The 14519-nt window shown below is 39.7% G+C and overlaps 1 protein-coding gene across 1 annotated transcript in view; it reads right to left on the bottom strand.

Moving 5' to 3' along the window:
• Positions 1–445: 445 nt before the first annotated feature.
• lars2 (leucyl-tRNA synthetase 2, mitochondrial) overlaps positions 446–14519 on the bottom strand; it is a 40859-nt gene continuing 26785 nt past the window's right edge. Inside the window, exons 14-21 of the mRNA XM_085422245.1 lie at positions 14007–14144; positions 13797–13900; positions 7938–8117; positions 7656–7825; positions 5982–6059; positions 4639–4750; positions 3427–3554; positions 446–1106 (exon numbers count right to left, since the gene is read on the bottom strand). Coding sequence (XP_085278371.1) covers positions 927–1106; positions 3427–3554; positions 4639–4750; positions 5982–6059; positions 7656–7825; positions 7938–8117; positions 13797–13900; positions 14007–14144 — 1090 coding nt within the window. The 3' untranslated portion in view covers positions 446–926. The remainder of the gene's footprint in view (positions 1107–3426; positions 3555–4638; positions 4751–5981; positions 6060–7655; positions 7826–7937; positions 8118–13796; positions 13901–14006; positions 14145–14519) is intronic.

Below are 14519 nucleotides of genomic sequence, written 5' to 3'. Positions count from 1 at the left end.
AAACATGTTTTTTGTGCGTCTGCACATTTTAAAAATTCAGCATGAGTAACTAAAAACAATATATACAGCAAGCCATGATTTTATCAGCTGCAAGCTGGCCAATATGATTCTTATCAAATTAAAAGCATGTCCTTAGCTATTATCCATATAGCTTTAAAAAACTCAACTAATCGGAGGTGTGGGCACAATAACTTGACGAGGGGGAAATTGTTTTACATATCAAGTGACTGCTTACTCATACTCATTCCAGATAGGCCAGTAGGCGTGTTCACAGATACATTTCAGTGCCTCTGGTGTGTGCGCTCTGCCAGGACAGCGCTAAGGGCTGAGTCATGTTGGTCTAATGTCAAGACACAGAGCCCATGAATAGGCATAGTTGGCCATGAGGGACAGAACAAATGATGCGGTGGCAAGGTTAAAAATCCCCTGACCGCGTGAGGCCCTTCAGTTAACTCCAGCTGGCCAGGGTTCACGCAGCGCCGCATCCAGTAGCCAAATGGCAGTCTATGTCTGTGCAGCCCAAAAACAGGCTCGGAGGTGCACACAAGTGCTGATAAGGCACAGCTGCATGACTTGGCTGAGACGTGCATTGGTAGATTGAGAGGTGTGAAGCTGTGAGTGCGATGCTTAAGGTAGAGAATGTGAACAATGACTGGAATCTAAAGTGGTCTTTGGGTGGAGGTGAGGTCCTGAATAATTGGGAGTCTGATTTAGAAAAGATAGGTGCTGCATTAAAGAGACTGGAAACCTGCAGTTGCTCTTTTATTAAAATAGAAAACATAAATAAAATGCCTATATAGATATTTACATTGATATCATTCAATTTTTATCTGAACTGACGTTCAGCCTTTCAGGTTTTCTTAAATAGATTTTTAAAAAGTCCACCTCTTTTGTCTGTCTCAAAAGCAGTGGTGAACAATCCAGTGTCACTCATCAACAAGGAAGTTGATGAGAGCAGTCCTGGGAGACAAGATGGCTCTCTTTATGCTGCGTTCGCGCAGAAACTTCTGTCCGACGGGGCTCTCCAGAACCAGCTGCTGTACCCGACTGGTATCTTTGGACACCTGCACAGGGACGGTCACCATGCCACAGGACTTGTTGTTTATCTAAGAGTAAGAAACAGAAGGCGACAGATGAAAGAAGTTACTGAAAGTTTTTTTCCATTCGGTTATTTTGAAAAACAGAAGTACTGCCATTGAAAGTTGTATTATAAACTGGCACAAAACTCCTAAAATAGCAGACTCCACCTTTTCCCTCTACATATACAGTGCATCCTTTAAAACACATAGTTAGTGGTATGCATGGTAAGGACACTCGGTCTTGTATGTTTGGAAGCAAATGTATGTGTGCACACGCTGAACATGATGCTGCTTTTAGGTGGTTGTAAATTAAGGGTGTGCACGCTTGTGTGTGCGTGTGCTCGGGATTGGCCTCCATTCTGGGACAAACCCGAGTACGTGATTAGAGGACTGAGAGTGAGGAAAGCCACAACAGAGCGCTCAGTCTAAGGGAAAACCACCACCATCATCATCATCACTGAGCAATGGAAGCTCAAATATATATACAGTGCGTGTGACTCAGAGATGTGTAAAAGAGTATTATTTTCACTAAGACACGGAAAATACATATGGAGTATTGTGAGAACAGAACTGGGCACACCCACCCGCACTCAGACGTGTGCTGGTGGGTTTCCTGGAGACCCGTCCTAACCATAAACACTACTTCTTCTTGCTAAGGTAACCCTTACCTAACTGAGTATTTACACAGAAATGTGCTGATTTCCCAAAATGTCACTGCAATGAGATTTATATCTCTGTAGTGGGAATAGAATAAGTGGACACACCCATTTCTGTCTCGTGTTTCTCGTCTCTTTTTCCACGTAAAACTCAAGTGAATGAGCAGCGCTGTTATTCAGCGTAGTGTTTGTTGAAATCACAGGTGTGTGTGCGTGTGAGAAGGGATTAGCAGGTTTTCTCAGGGGGATACTACCTCCTAAAAGAGAAAATAGTCACATTACAGCAGTTGGAGCTTTTATCTATTAGCCTAGTGGATATCCAGGGCAGAACGAAGAATAGCACTCTGATACAAATGGATTTTCTTTTAAAAAAAAACAAAACACTATCACAGCTGGATACATCCTCTGATTGTCTTTGCATGTTGAAAAACACCGATACTTGAATTCCCGATGATGATGTACTCAGCTTAGAACCAGTCACAGGCTTCATTTTGGCTAACAGGCGTTTTTTTTGTTGGGTTTTTTGTAAAGAAAGTACACGAGTGAGTGAGTGACAGCAAGGCAGGAACTCTGTTCTTAACTTCTAATTACTGACCAACTTGTCTTTTTAACTTTAAGCACAGTGTCCGACATGCTGACGCATAAACACACAGGTACGCACGAACTTGTAAAGACATCTATCCGCGCGCGCACAAGCACACAGAGGCTAATCATAGGCTCTCCTGAAAATTACAGACTATGGAAGTAATCATGGAAGTAAAAGTGGAGAGTTTCAGGAAATGCTAGAGGACGTATGAGAAAAACAGTCTTAATAAAGTTCTGTATATACACTCACTGGCCACTTTGTTAGGTACACCTTGGTAGTACTGGATTGGACCACCAAGGGTGCTCGACTGGATGAGATCTGGTGACTGGTGGCATTTGAGTGCACATTTAAAGGGACAGACATGAGCATCAGCAATACTCAGGTAGGTGTTAAAACATTGGTACTAAGGGACTAATGCGTGCCATTAGAACACCATCACCAGCATTATTTATGGATACATGCGTTTTGTCTTTTTTTAAACACCAAATTCTGAACCTAACATCCAAATATCACAGCAGAAATCAAGACATTTCTCTAATCTTCTGTTGTCCAGTTTGTGTCTCCTCCCAGTGTCAAACTGAGGATTATTCTGCATGTTAGGTAAATGTGTTAACCACCATAATATGGAGTGTTCCCTGATTGTTACTGGTGGTTATTTGAATTCCTGTTGCTATCAGCTCAAAGCAGTCTGGCCATTGTCCCCTGACCTCTGGCATCAACAAGGTATTTTCACCCACAGAACGTTTGCTCAGTGGATAGTTTCGCTTTGTCAGACCATTCTGTATAAACTCCAGAGACAGTTGGGTGGGAAAATCCCAGTAGTTTCTGAAATACTCAGAACAGCCCATCTGACACCAACAATCATTCCATGTTCACTTACACGACCTTTCTTCCGCATTCTGATGCTCAGTTTGAATTTCAGCAGGTTGTCTTCACAATGTTTACATGTACAAGTGCAATGACCAACAAAAGAAAAGGAATTAGGAAATGTAAGCGCTTCATTTAACTTTGACAACCATTTATTTCTGTATTTATTGTTCGGTCACAGAGTCAGAACCTTCAGCAGTGATGCATATTGAGTGAGTTCACGTTTATCTGAACTTACCAGTACAGACAATTCCACAAAGTCAGGGACCTCCAGATACTCTGGGTCCACAGTCGGCCAGGACTGCTGCAGGACATCCCCTTCATGTTGGAGGATGGGGCTGAGGGGGTGTTTCACCTGGCAAAGACCTGGGAAAGACCCAACATGGACAATATTTGCCGACTCTCAGGAAACGTATGCGGAGGTACAAAAGAGTCAGCCAGAAATGTTTGTTTTTTTAAAGAAAGAAAAGTTATATACACATTTAATTTTTAGTTCTGCGGATTACTTTAATGTTGCTTGTATTTGTTAATCTTTATGCTGAGACAACATCTCGGTAATGGGTCATACAACAACGACGCAGCTATTCTTACAGCGAGCTCCTGTCCTCTGGAGGCCCAAGGGAAGGATGTGAACTTCCTCTATCCTGCACTGTGTGTGTGTGAAATTACGATGAAGGGCTCAGAGAGTAAAGTACAGTGCGGCAGAGGTCACACATCTTGTATGTCCTGTTTATAACGCTCTGCATTGGTGATTCTCAGACTGTGGGGGCAAAACATGACGAACACGTACCGGGGAAACTATGCAGTGAAACTCGAGTAAGCTGAATAACTGAGGAATTTTTTTAATTTTTTTAAATGGGGTGGGGGTAGGACAATAAACAAAACGAAGTTTGCTGATGCTATCGTGCTCAACTTTGTTTCACTAAAAAACAACTTAAGCTTCTATAGCTTCTTCTGCTATACGTACATGATGTACATGAGCACACACAAACACAAAACGTGCTCATTGTCACTCATTAAAACCAGCACACACGCTATACGCTTTCCTTTCAGCTGGACTCTGTTTTCTGGTTCTCTCCTCTCTCGGCTGTATGCAGAAAGCTCGCGTCCGTGCATCCATGAAAAGAAAAGGATGTCCTCCAGGGCAGCGCAAGGGCACGCTTCCACACGAGACACAGAAAGTGACGCTAGAGCTTCCTTTCTGTTGTTTAGCTTCTCAGCACTGTTTATTTCAGGCAGAGTGTACTGATCCATCACCACTCATCGTTGGGTGTTCACTAGTGTAAATTAGAAGTTTAGCAGAGGCCGCTTCCTCTTTTACACACCAAAATTATCCTCATTTACAACTATTTAAATATCATCCGACAAGCGGTTAAGTGTAAGAAGCTGTGTGTGTCATCATGTGACACATTTCTTCTTTACATTAAATATGCACATGAACTTCACCAACCTGCCCAAAGCTCAGAAGCTAAGTGAGGGGCCATGGGTGCTGTCATCATAACCAGGGCAGCCAGAGCTTCCTCAAACTCCACGCTGTGTTGCAACAGCCTGACTGTTGCACTCTAGACACACAGAAGCAGTGGAGAAAATGTGATTTCCAGTGTGTTCAGTTCAAACAATACTTGTACCATATTTGCAGTTAGTTCGCCTCAGTTGAGTCACGCCTCATTTATTCATATTTTGCAAGGAAAATGGGGAAATAGGTGCAATGATTTACTGAAATGTGAGAACACTGACGAAAGTACAGTATAGAAGACAAAAACAGAGTTTGTACAATGAGCTTTAAAGTCAATATTTGGTGTGATCACTTTTATTCTTCAACAGCCTGAACTCTCTTAGGCAGCTTTCTTGTCATTTCTTTAAGCAGTTTTAGGAACAGTTTTCCAGGCATCTTGAAGGACAAACATTAATGCTGTTTGGATGTTCGCTGTCTTATTCAGTGTCAGGATGATCCCACACTGCTTCAACAATGTTGAGGTCCAGGCTTTGAGGAGGCCAATCTACAACTGATTGATGTTTTTCTATGCAGGTATGCTTCTACTGCACTGGCAGTGTGTTTGAGATCATTGTCATGCTGAAAAATGAAACTGCTGCCAATCAAGCACTTTCTTGATGATGGATCAAAATCTGATTCTACTTTGTTTGGACAAGATCTCCATGACCACTGGCTCTCAAACCACGACAGAGCTTCAACTGTGTTAAAGATGACTGTACACACTTGCTGTTGTATCTCTCTCCTGGCTCCTCTGTACATATTAACAACAAAAATTTCACAGTTGGATTCATCACTCCATCAAACATGCTACCACTGATTCTGATGTCACTCCTCAGCTATTTGTCCCTGCCTTAAGAATAGCTTCTTGACAGCTACACTAAGACCTATCAGGTCCTTTATCAGCTCTTTTCTGGATTCCTTTTCCTATTTCTTAAGGACATGACTTTAGATGTTGCTCATCTGATGTATTGATGTATTTATTTATTTTTAGCTAAGTTTTAGGCTAATAGCGCTTTAGCGCTTGGTGCAAAAATATAATTTTATGCCTGTCAAACTATGTTATCTTAGGCATTTTTCATGGATTCAACGAAAGAAACAGAGACTGGACTGAAAATGAGTGAAAAAGCAGCCAATGTCCACAGAAAAACCTTGAAAGACCTTCAGAAACCCTGGAGAACCATCGTCTGTGACCACATTAAAAAATTACAAGAGGAAGTCTGGCTCCTTGGAAATAAAATATAATGAAATAGACTTTTTTGCACATTACTGTCCTTCAAGATATAAGAGAGTGCACTCACGCTCAGTGTGTTAGTGAGTCCCATTAGGCGAGATATGGCTGCGTTGAACAGGAAGTCCTCTGTGAAGTGAGTCGTCACCTGAAAACACCAACAGAGAAACACGGCACAGTTGGTGAGTAAAAACAACAGTCTGAGGCTTTATGATGCGTTTCTGGATCCTAGACATATGGCTGCTTCCAGATGGGTTGGTGTTGTCACTTATTATTACAGAGTGTGCCTCTGATGAATCACTGGAAAACAATGACAGGTTCAGAAGACGGGCCTCCAGTCTGTTATTGTCATGTGGACCAGCTGAAGCCACAAAGCGAGTCAACATTCCCCTGCTCAGCTTTCATGGAAAAGGGAGCCATTTGGGAGGGTCCACAGGGAGCAGGTTTATCAACGAGGCTTTTGAGGGACAGATCAAAGGACAGCCTCGGCTTTGAGGGCTTAGGGCAAACAGCCTGAGGTCCTTTGAAAGCAATGGCCTTGAGGTGGGAGGCGGGGGGTAGAGAGCGACTATCAAACCTGGCAGCCAGAGAAGGCTATTTATAAAGTGTGAAAGGAGACAGTTTAAAATCAATTTCCAGCGCCTTCTGCTGCTACCCTTTATTCCAGGGGTTTCAGGTTGCGACGGATGTTTAGCACTGAAATGCCACAACTCAGGACTTTGTACTGCGAGACTGTGTAACGAGTGATATATTACTTGGTGTCATTTGGTGCCTTATAAATGAGAAAAGACTTCTTAACGTGCCTTCCAACTGTAACAATTAACAAAGTGGCAAAAGGCTGAAGGATATTAATTAATACCAGGCATCAACAACTTTAGCACAGATAAGAGGAACAAGCTGAGAGCGAAATTCAAAACGGAGCAAAATGACAGATGCAATATGTTGCCGAAGGACAGTGAATGTTAAATCTCACTGACAACCCGAGATTTGACAACGGGCACATATCTGACCCCTGCTGGTGAGAAGTGCTGCAATATGTCACAGTTTAATGTCACAATGAGACGCTTAAGCCAGGGGTGTCCAACTCCAGGCCTCAAGGGCCGGTGTCCTGCAGGTTATAGACATCACTCTGGGTCAACACATCTGATTCAAATGAATAGTTCATTCCCAGGCCTCTGCAGAACTTCAAGACACGTTGAGGAGGTTATTTAGACATTTAAATCAACTGTGTTGGATCAAGCACACATCTAAAACCTTCAGGACACCGGCCCTCAAGGCCTGGAGTTGGATTCACTCGTTCTCACTGGAGCTGCTCACACAGACAAATTTGCAGCACTGACTTTTTTCGAAACAAGCTCAATTTTTCGGATCCGAATAAACACACTTGATATGTTAGACTGCATTTGGGAATAAATGTGTTCGTAGCTCAAAATGATGATACGGAAATAGTAAAAGAATACTGTTTTACTTCAGACACACAGCTAAACACACAGATGTGATCCTAGCTCTGTCAAAAAGAGCTTAAAGTGCCCAACTGACATCATGAAATATGGACAAAAGCAGCCATTATACAGCTTCAACTCCTGGATCAAACCATTAAAAGTCTGCCTTCTGCTGCCTTCTAGTGAGAATCGGATGAACCCAGAATCTCAGTTTCTTCCCTTTCTTGTTTAGAAACATCAGTACCAACTCATCATCACGACGCGCTCGGTGTGTAAAGGCCTTTAGGCTGCAGAGCAGTTACCTCTTGAATTGCGTAGTTCTTGTTCTCCCAGATCTTTTTGGCCTCCGCGAGCTCTTTCTTTTTCAGCAGCCTGGGGTTGGGGACATCTCCGAGCTGCCGTGCTGCTCTCAGCTTGGTCACCAGCTGCCACAGTCGAGACTGCCATCGTAGAACGCCAGCAAGAGCATCGGCTGGAGTGGGTCAACACACACAGGACACAGGAAAGAGCATGTTTTTACAAGATTTATTTAAGTTCACACATCATGAGTAACTTGTCTGTGTAATTTTGCAGACTCTTCTCACTCTTAGCATTCCACAGGATGTCCTGTTCAGGCGGTGCCGCATAGAGGATGTATAGTCGTACTGTGTCCACGCCGTACTGCTGGACCACGTCTTGGGGGTCCAGCCCGTTGTGTTTGGACTTGCTCATCTTCTCCCACGTCACCTCAACGCGACCGCCACTCAGAGCCACTGGCTCCTTATCTGGAAGAAACAGGATGGGGTCAGAGATAGCTGGGATCAATAGACGTCCTACTTTGATAACTAGCAGTATCTCTTGTTGTGTGGATGCCTTAATAGGCATCCATACTATTGAGATCCTGTTTCTCTTTCTTCTTTATTATTATTCCGGGTGTTTCCGTACACTTTTTGCCGTGGATCTACTTCCACAATTTTTGTGCTATTTTCACCGTTCAAACTCTAAACTGTTCTGCTCTTTCTGCTAATGCCGGCTATGACTTTTGGTGTTTATTACTATTATACTTTTTAAAATATTACACTTTTTTCCTTTAATTTGTCCCATTGAAATGAATGGGAAACTTCCACAATTCTGCTAAAACTTTCTTGTCTTTGAAACTTAACTACTGCCTCATACTTTCACCTAGAAACTTCATTCAAACTTTAAAATGTTCTCAAATGATTTGGCTATTCCTGTATGATTCAGCTTTTTCAGATCTTCTACCGTTTTAATCTTATCCCTCTTTGAGTTTTCAGTTGCAAAATTGTGATTTTTCAGAAAATACATGCGTTGCTATGGTTGCTATGCAATTAACTCAGAGGGGACAGTGAAACTGTTTGAATTTTCTCTTCATGTCCAAACAACTTCTTGCTACTCGCTCAATTTCCACTCAAGCCCCACAAATTATACACCAAAACGTAGGTATTTTTGCTGGCTTTCAGAAAATGTCACTATCATTGTTGTGGGACTCATAGATATTTTGCAAATCTCCTCAGAGTAACACAAAGTCAGAAAACTCTCCATATAAACTCAATGGAGAGTTTGTTCAAAATCACCGCTGGATTTCTCTAATGAGAGGCATTTTCAAATTGTCATATCTCCTTAACGAAGCGAAGTTAAGACATGAGGCTTGTCCCCGTATATGTTCAGACACTCCTGACGCTCACAATTCAAGAATTTCTTTCTCACCTATTACCGTTCTGAAATGAGTTGGACTTGTTTGAGGGTAGGAAATTTGTCCCTCGCTCAGATTTCATCAGATTTCAATCTCTGGAAATGAACCACTTTTTTCTCTCGTCATATCTTTTTGATGGATTTCCACAGAGCCCTGAAAATTTCCATGACTGTTCACCAAAGCCTGCTGTTTCTTACGGTGAAAGAATGATTTTGATGCTCCATATAGATTTAGAGTTACCAAAGGTTGTTTGAGCGCAAGTCAAGGCAGTTTTTGCTTCGCCTCTACTCAGTTACAGTGTATTACAAGTCATATATCTTTAAGAATTTATGTTTTATCTCTGAATTATGAAGACCTGAAGATTCCCCCATCTCTTCTGAATAAAACGATGCCTGAATGACCGTTCTAGCCTCTACGGTTAGGAAATTATGGCCATTTGTTCGAGGGGAATCCTGAATGTCAGAAATACACTGAAGAAAACTCACACCTCTCTCTGTGCCTGCGTGTGTAAGGGCTGACTACAGCAGGTGCAGCTAATTTAACTGACCTACATATACCAAGCCCAGACTCTCCACAGCTCCTGTTCCCTTTACTGTCTGTGTATGTGTGTCTGTGTATCAATATTTCTCCTATGTTTAGGTATTACTCCTCAATCATAGTATTTCTGCTAAAGCAAAGTACTTCTACTACATCTTAGTACTTCTGCTAAATCATAGTATTTCTGCCAATTCATAGTATTTTTGCAAAATCATGGTATTTGTGCAAAATCATGGTTTTGGGGCCAAACATTTCTGTTATTTTATAATATATGTGCTGAATATATTATATGTGCCAAATCATAGTATTTATCCCAAATTATAGTATTTATGCCAAATTACAGTATTTCTGCTAAACCAGAGTATTCCTGCCAAATCATAGTATTTGTACTGAAACATGGTACTTCTGCCCAATCATAGTATTTGTACTAAATCATAGTACTTGTGCCAAATCATAGTATTTATACCCAATCATAGTATTTCTGCTAAATCATAGCATTTGTGCCAAATCATGGTATTTGTGCAAAAACATAGTATGTCTGCAAAACCATAGTATATCTGTTATGTTATAGTATTACTACTAAGGCATAGTATTTCTGCCAAATCATAGTGTGTGTGCCAAATCGCAGTATTTATACCAAATCACAGTATTTGTGGTAAAACATAGTATTTCTGCCATATTGTGGTATTTGTGCAAGAACATTGAACTGTTATGTTATAGTATTACTACTAAGTCATAGTATTTCTGCATTGTTATAGTATTTGTACTAAAACGTAGTATCTCTACCAAGTCATAGAATTACTGCAATTTCATAGTTTTTTTTAGGAAATCTGTTATGTTATAGTATTACTACTAAGTCATAGTATTTCTGCCAAATCATAGTATTTGTGCCAAAGCATCGTATTTGTATGGAGTCATAGTATTTCTTCTAAATTATAGTATTTCAATCAAATCTCAGTAGTTGTTGTTAAAACGCAGTATTATTGCCAAATCATAGTATTTGTACCCAATCATAGTATTTCTGCTAAATCATAGCATTTGTGCCAAATCATGGTATTTGTGCAAAAACATAGTATGTCTGCAAAACCATAGTATATCTCTTATGTTATAGTATTACTACTAAGGCATAGTATTTCTGCCAAATCATAGTATTTGTACTAAATCATAGTACTTGTGCCAAATCATAGTATTTGTTGAACATCATAGTATTGGAACCAAAACATAGTATTTGTCCCAAAGCATCGTATTTGTATTGAGTAATAGTATTTCTTCTAAATCATAGTATTTCAATCAAATCTCAGTAGTTGTGTTAAAATGCAGTATTATTGCCAAATCATAGTATTTGTACCCAATCATAGTATTTTTGCCAAATCGTGGTATTTGTGCCCAATTAATAATTCTGTTATGTTATAGTATTACTACTAAGTCGTAGAATATCTGTTATGTTATAGTGTATCTGCGGAATATAGTATGTGTGCCAAATCGTAGTATTTACACCAAATCACAGTATTTTTGCTAAAACATAGTATTTCTGCCATATTGTGGTATTTGTGCAAGAACATTGAACTGTTATGTTATAGTATTACTACTAAGTCATAGTATTTCTGTGTTGTTATAGTATTTGTGCTAAAACGTAGTATCTCTGCCAAGTCATAGAATTAATGCAATTTCATAGTTTTTTTTTAGGAAATCTGTTATGTTATAGTATTACTACTAAGTCATAGTATTTCTGCCAAATCATACTATTTGTACTAAATCATAGTACTTGTGCCAAATCATAGTATTTGTTGCACATCATAGTATTGGAACCAAAACATAGTATTTGTCCCAAAGTATCGTATTTGTATGGAGTAATAGTATTTCTTCTAAATCATAGTATTTCAATTAAATCTCAGTAGTTGTGTTAAAATGCAGTATTATTGCCAAATCATAGTATTTGTACCCAATCATAGTATTTTTGCCAAATCGTGGTATTTGTGCCCAAATAATAATTCTGTTATGTTATAGTATTACTACTAAGTTGTAGAATATCTGTTATGTTATAGTGTATCTGCGGAATATAGTATGTGTGCCAAATCATAGTATTTACACCAAATCACAGTATTTGTGCTAAAACATAGTATTTCTGCCATATTGTGGTATTTGTGCAAGAACATTGAACTGTTATGTTATAGTATTACTACTAAGTCATAGTATTTCTGCGTTGTTATAGTATTTGTGCTAAAACGTAGTATCTCTCCCAAGTCATAGAATTACTGCAATTTAATAGTTTTTTTTAGGAAATCTGTTATGTTATAGTATTACTACTCAGTCATAGTATTTCTGCCAAATCATAGTATTTGTGTGAATTTGTATACTGTAATATCACTGTATTATGTAGTGGCTAAGTAGGGGCTGTTTACTAAGTGCATCAGTGTAAATAGGTCATCTCTTGTGTTGGAGTGCCCTCTTGTGGCGCCTTTTGGGTAGTGCCTTAGTAAACGGGAACCCTGTAAAAAGTGGCATCAGACTGATTTGTAGTGGAGGAATTTGTTACCAGTTTTCTTAATCTTTAATCTGTATGCATGTTGTAATGCATACCCTGTTCTTAATCATAGAAACCACACCATATCACCTCTCCACATACTCCTACTGTATGCCATACCTCCCTGTACCATCCATCTGACCGCAATAAACTCCACCTGTGGTAATCTAATCCCTGGATGTCAGCCTCTCCTTCTGACCGAGGATAGTTATAGTATTTGAGCCAAATCATAGTATTTGTGCTAAAACATAGTATTTCTTCCAAATCATAGTATTTGTGCCAAAGTATAGTATTTCTTCCAAATCATAGTATAACTGCACAATAAAGGTTCTTGAGCCACATCAGTGTTTGTGCCAAATCTTAGTATTTCTTCTAAATCCTAGTAATTCTGCTCAATGATAGAATTTCTGCTATGCTTCAGTACTTTTTTCCTAGATTGTAGTACTTCTGCTAAGTCAAAGTATTTCATGTAAATCATAGTATTTCTACCAAGTCCCAATGTTTCTGCTAAATCATAAATAATGTTTTAGTACAAATTGTATGATTTGGTGGAACTTTCTGTGTTCCAGCACAAATGCTATGATTTGGCAGGAAAAAAATATTATTTATTATAAATACTAAGTTTTAGCAGAAATGCTATGTTTAAACTTTAAAAAATTCTGCTATTTCTGCTGATGTGTGTTATGACTTTTGACCATTGAAATGAATGGAACACATTATCAATGTGGTCACTGATTTTGCATGATGGGCTGAGCTGTGTTTTACCTCAGTGAGATAAGCATCCGTTCTCAGACTGGGAGGCCTGGGTTCAAATCCAGCTTATGGCAACATTTCTTTCACTTAACAGTTAAACTTTTTTTAAACTCTTTTCAACACAAATTTCATTTTTTTCACCCCTTTTCAGCAAAATTTTCAGTTTTTTTAACCCCTTTTCAGCACAAATCCAAACTTTTTCAGCTCTTTTTCAGCAAAAACCTCTTTTCAGCAGAATTCTGCTCATTCAACTCTTTTCAGCAAAATTTTCAGTTTTTTCTGCTGTTTTCAGAAAAAAACTCTTTTCAGCAGAATTCTGCTCATTCACCTCTTTTCAGCAGAAATTCTGCTGATTGAACTCTTTTCAGCAGAATTTTCACCCCCTTTTTTTTGCCCAAATTCTGCTAGCACAATTGTCAATCTCTCCACCTTTTCTTTGTGAGAAAGTGTTTGGCTCAGTGAGCTAAATAGCTGCCCTTTGACCAGGTGGGCCAGGTTCGAATCCTGCTCATTGCATCTTTTTTTTTTTTTTTTTTTGTTTCAACTTTTTCAGCTTTTTTCAGCAGATATCTTCAGCCGTTAAGGCATCCACACTGCATTTTCGCAGGAAATGCAAATTTTTCTAGTTTATCTTGTTACCAATCAATAAATCCTTAAATGCTAAGTATAACAGTGTTTTGGTATCTTCAAAGGATTTTATGTGATTTGGCTTTTCCTGAGAGTGTCTGATTAACCCGTCATTCAACTGGAAAAGTGCGATCTGAAGCGCTTAAATGAAGAAGGCTTCTCGCTAACAACGCTAGAAGGAGGCGGGGAGGCAGTGTTACCACACATTACAGAGAAAAAAGATCAGTCATTTCTCCGAGCCCCCCTCCTTTCTACTTGTTACAAATGTGTCACATTAACAAACACCCTCCAGCTGCACGCAGCATGTACCTGTGAAGTTTATTTCTTCTCTCTTTAGGTACTGGCCACTGCCTGCAAGCTTAAACGTCTGGCCCTTGATCAGACCCTGGACCAGGAGCTTCCGAAAAGGTTCCCTGTAACACATAAAGAGAGTGTTTCACTTACAAACACTCTCAAAATTCAAATGCACACTAAATAAAAACAAAAACAAACATACACATAAACCACAGTGTACCCCACCTGTGACCCACAAGACCCTGATCCTTGCAGAAATGACAGAGGAAGCGAGCATAGTACAAGTGCATAACAGCGTGTTCCTTCCCTCCGATGTACACGTCCACAGGAAGCCAGTGGTCTGCCAAGTGGCGCTCAAAAGGCCTGAAGACGGAGAGGACATTTAAAGAGGTGCTCACTTCATTTACTAGCCTAAAGTAGTATCAAGAGCAATGCTAAACTGAAAAGGAACAATAAGAAGGGTGAAGAAGTGTCAGTGAAGAAGGGGAGAGGATTTCTGAAGACCTTGAATGATCTCTTCCTTCCTAAAATGAGGTCTGTTGAGTTTCATATAGGAGCTTTTTTGGGCTCTCACAGACGCTATAAATGATTGTGCAAACATCATCATCTGTCCACACAAACCAATGTTGTGGAAGAAGTCTTTTCAGTAAACACAGAGGCTGCTGGTTTGCTCTATCACGATATAACTTTTATCTTTTGCTCACTTAACGCCATAATACTACACAGTAATCATTTATT

The sequence above is a fragment of the Rhamphochromis longiceps genome, linkage group LG11 (genome assembly GCF_057381845.1).
Source record: "Rhamphochromis longiceps isolate RC_006_pf linkage group LG11, R_longiceps_female_GT1.1, whole genome shotgun sequence".
NCBI lineage: Eukaryota > Metazoa > Chordata > Actinopteri > Cichliformes > Cichlidae > Rhamphochromis > Rhamphochromis longiceps.
This window is presented reverse-complemented; position numbering and strand designations above follow the sequence as displayed.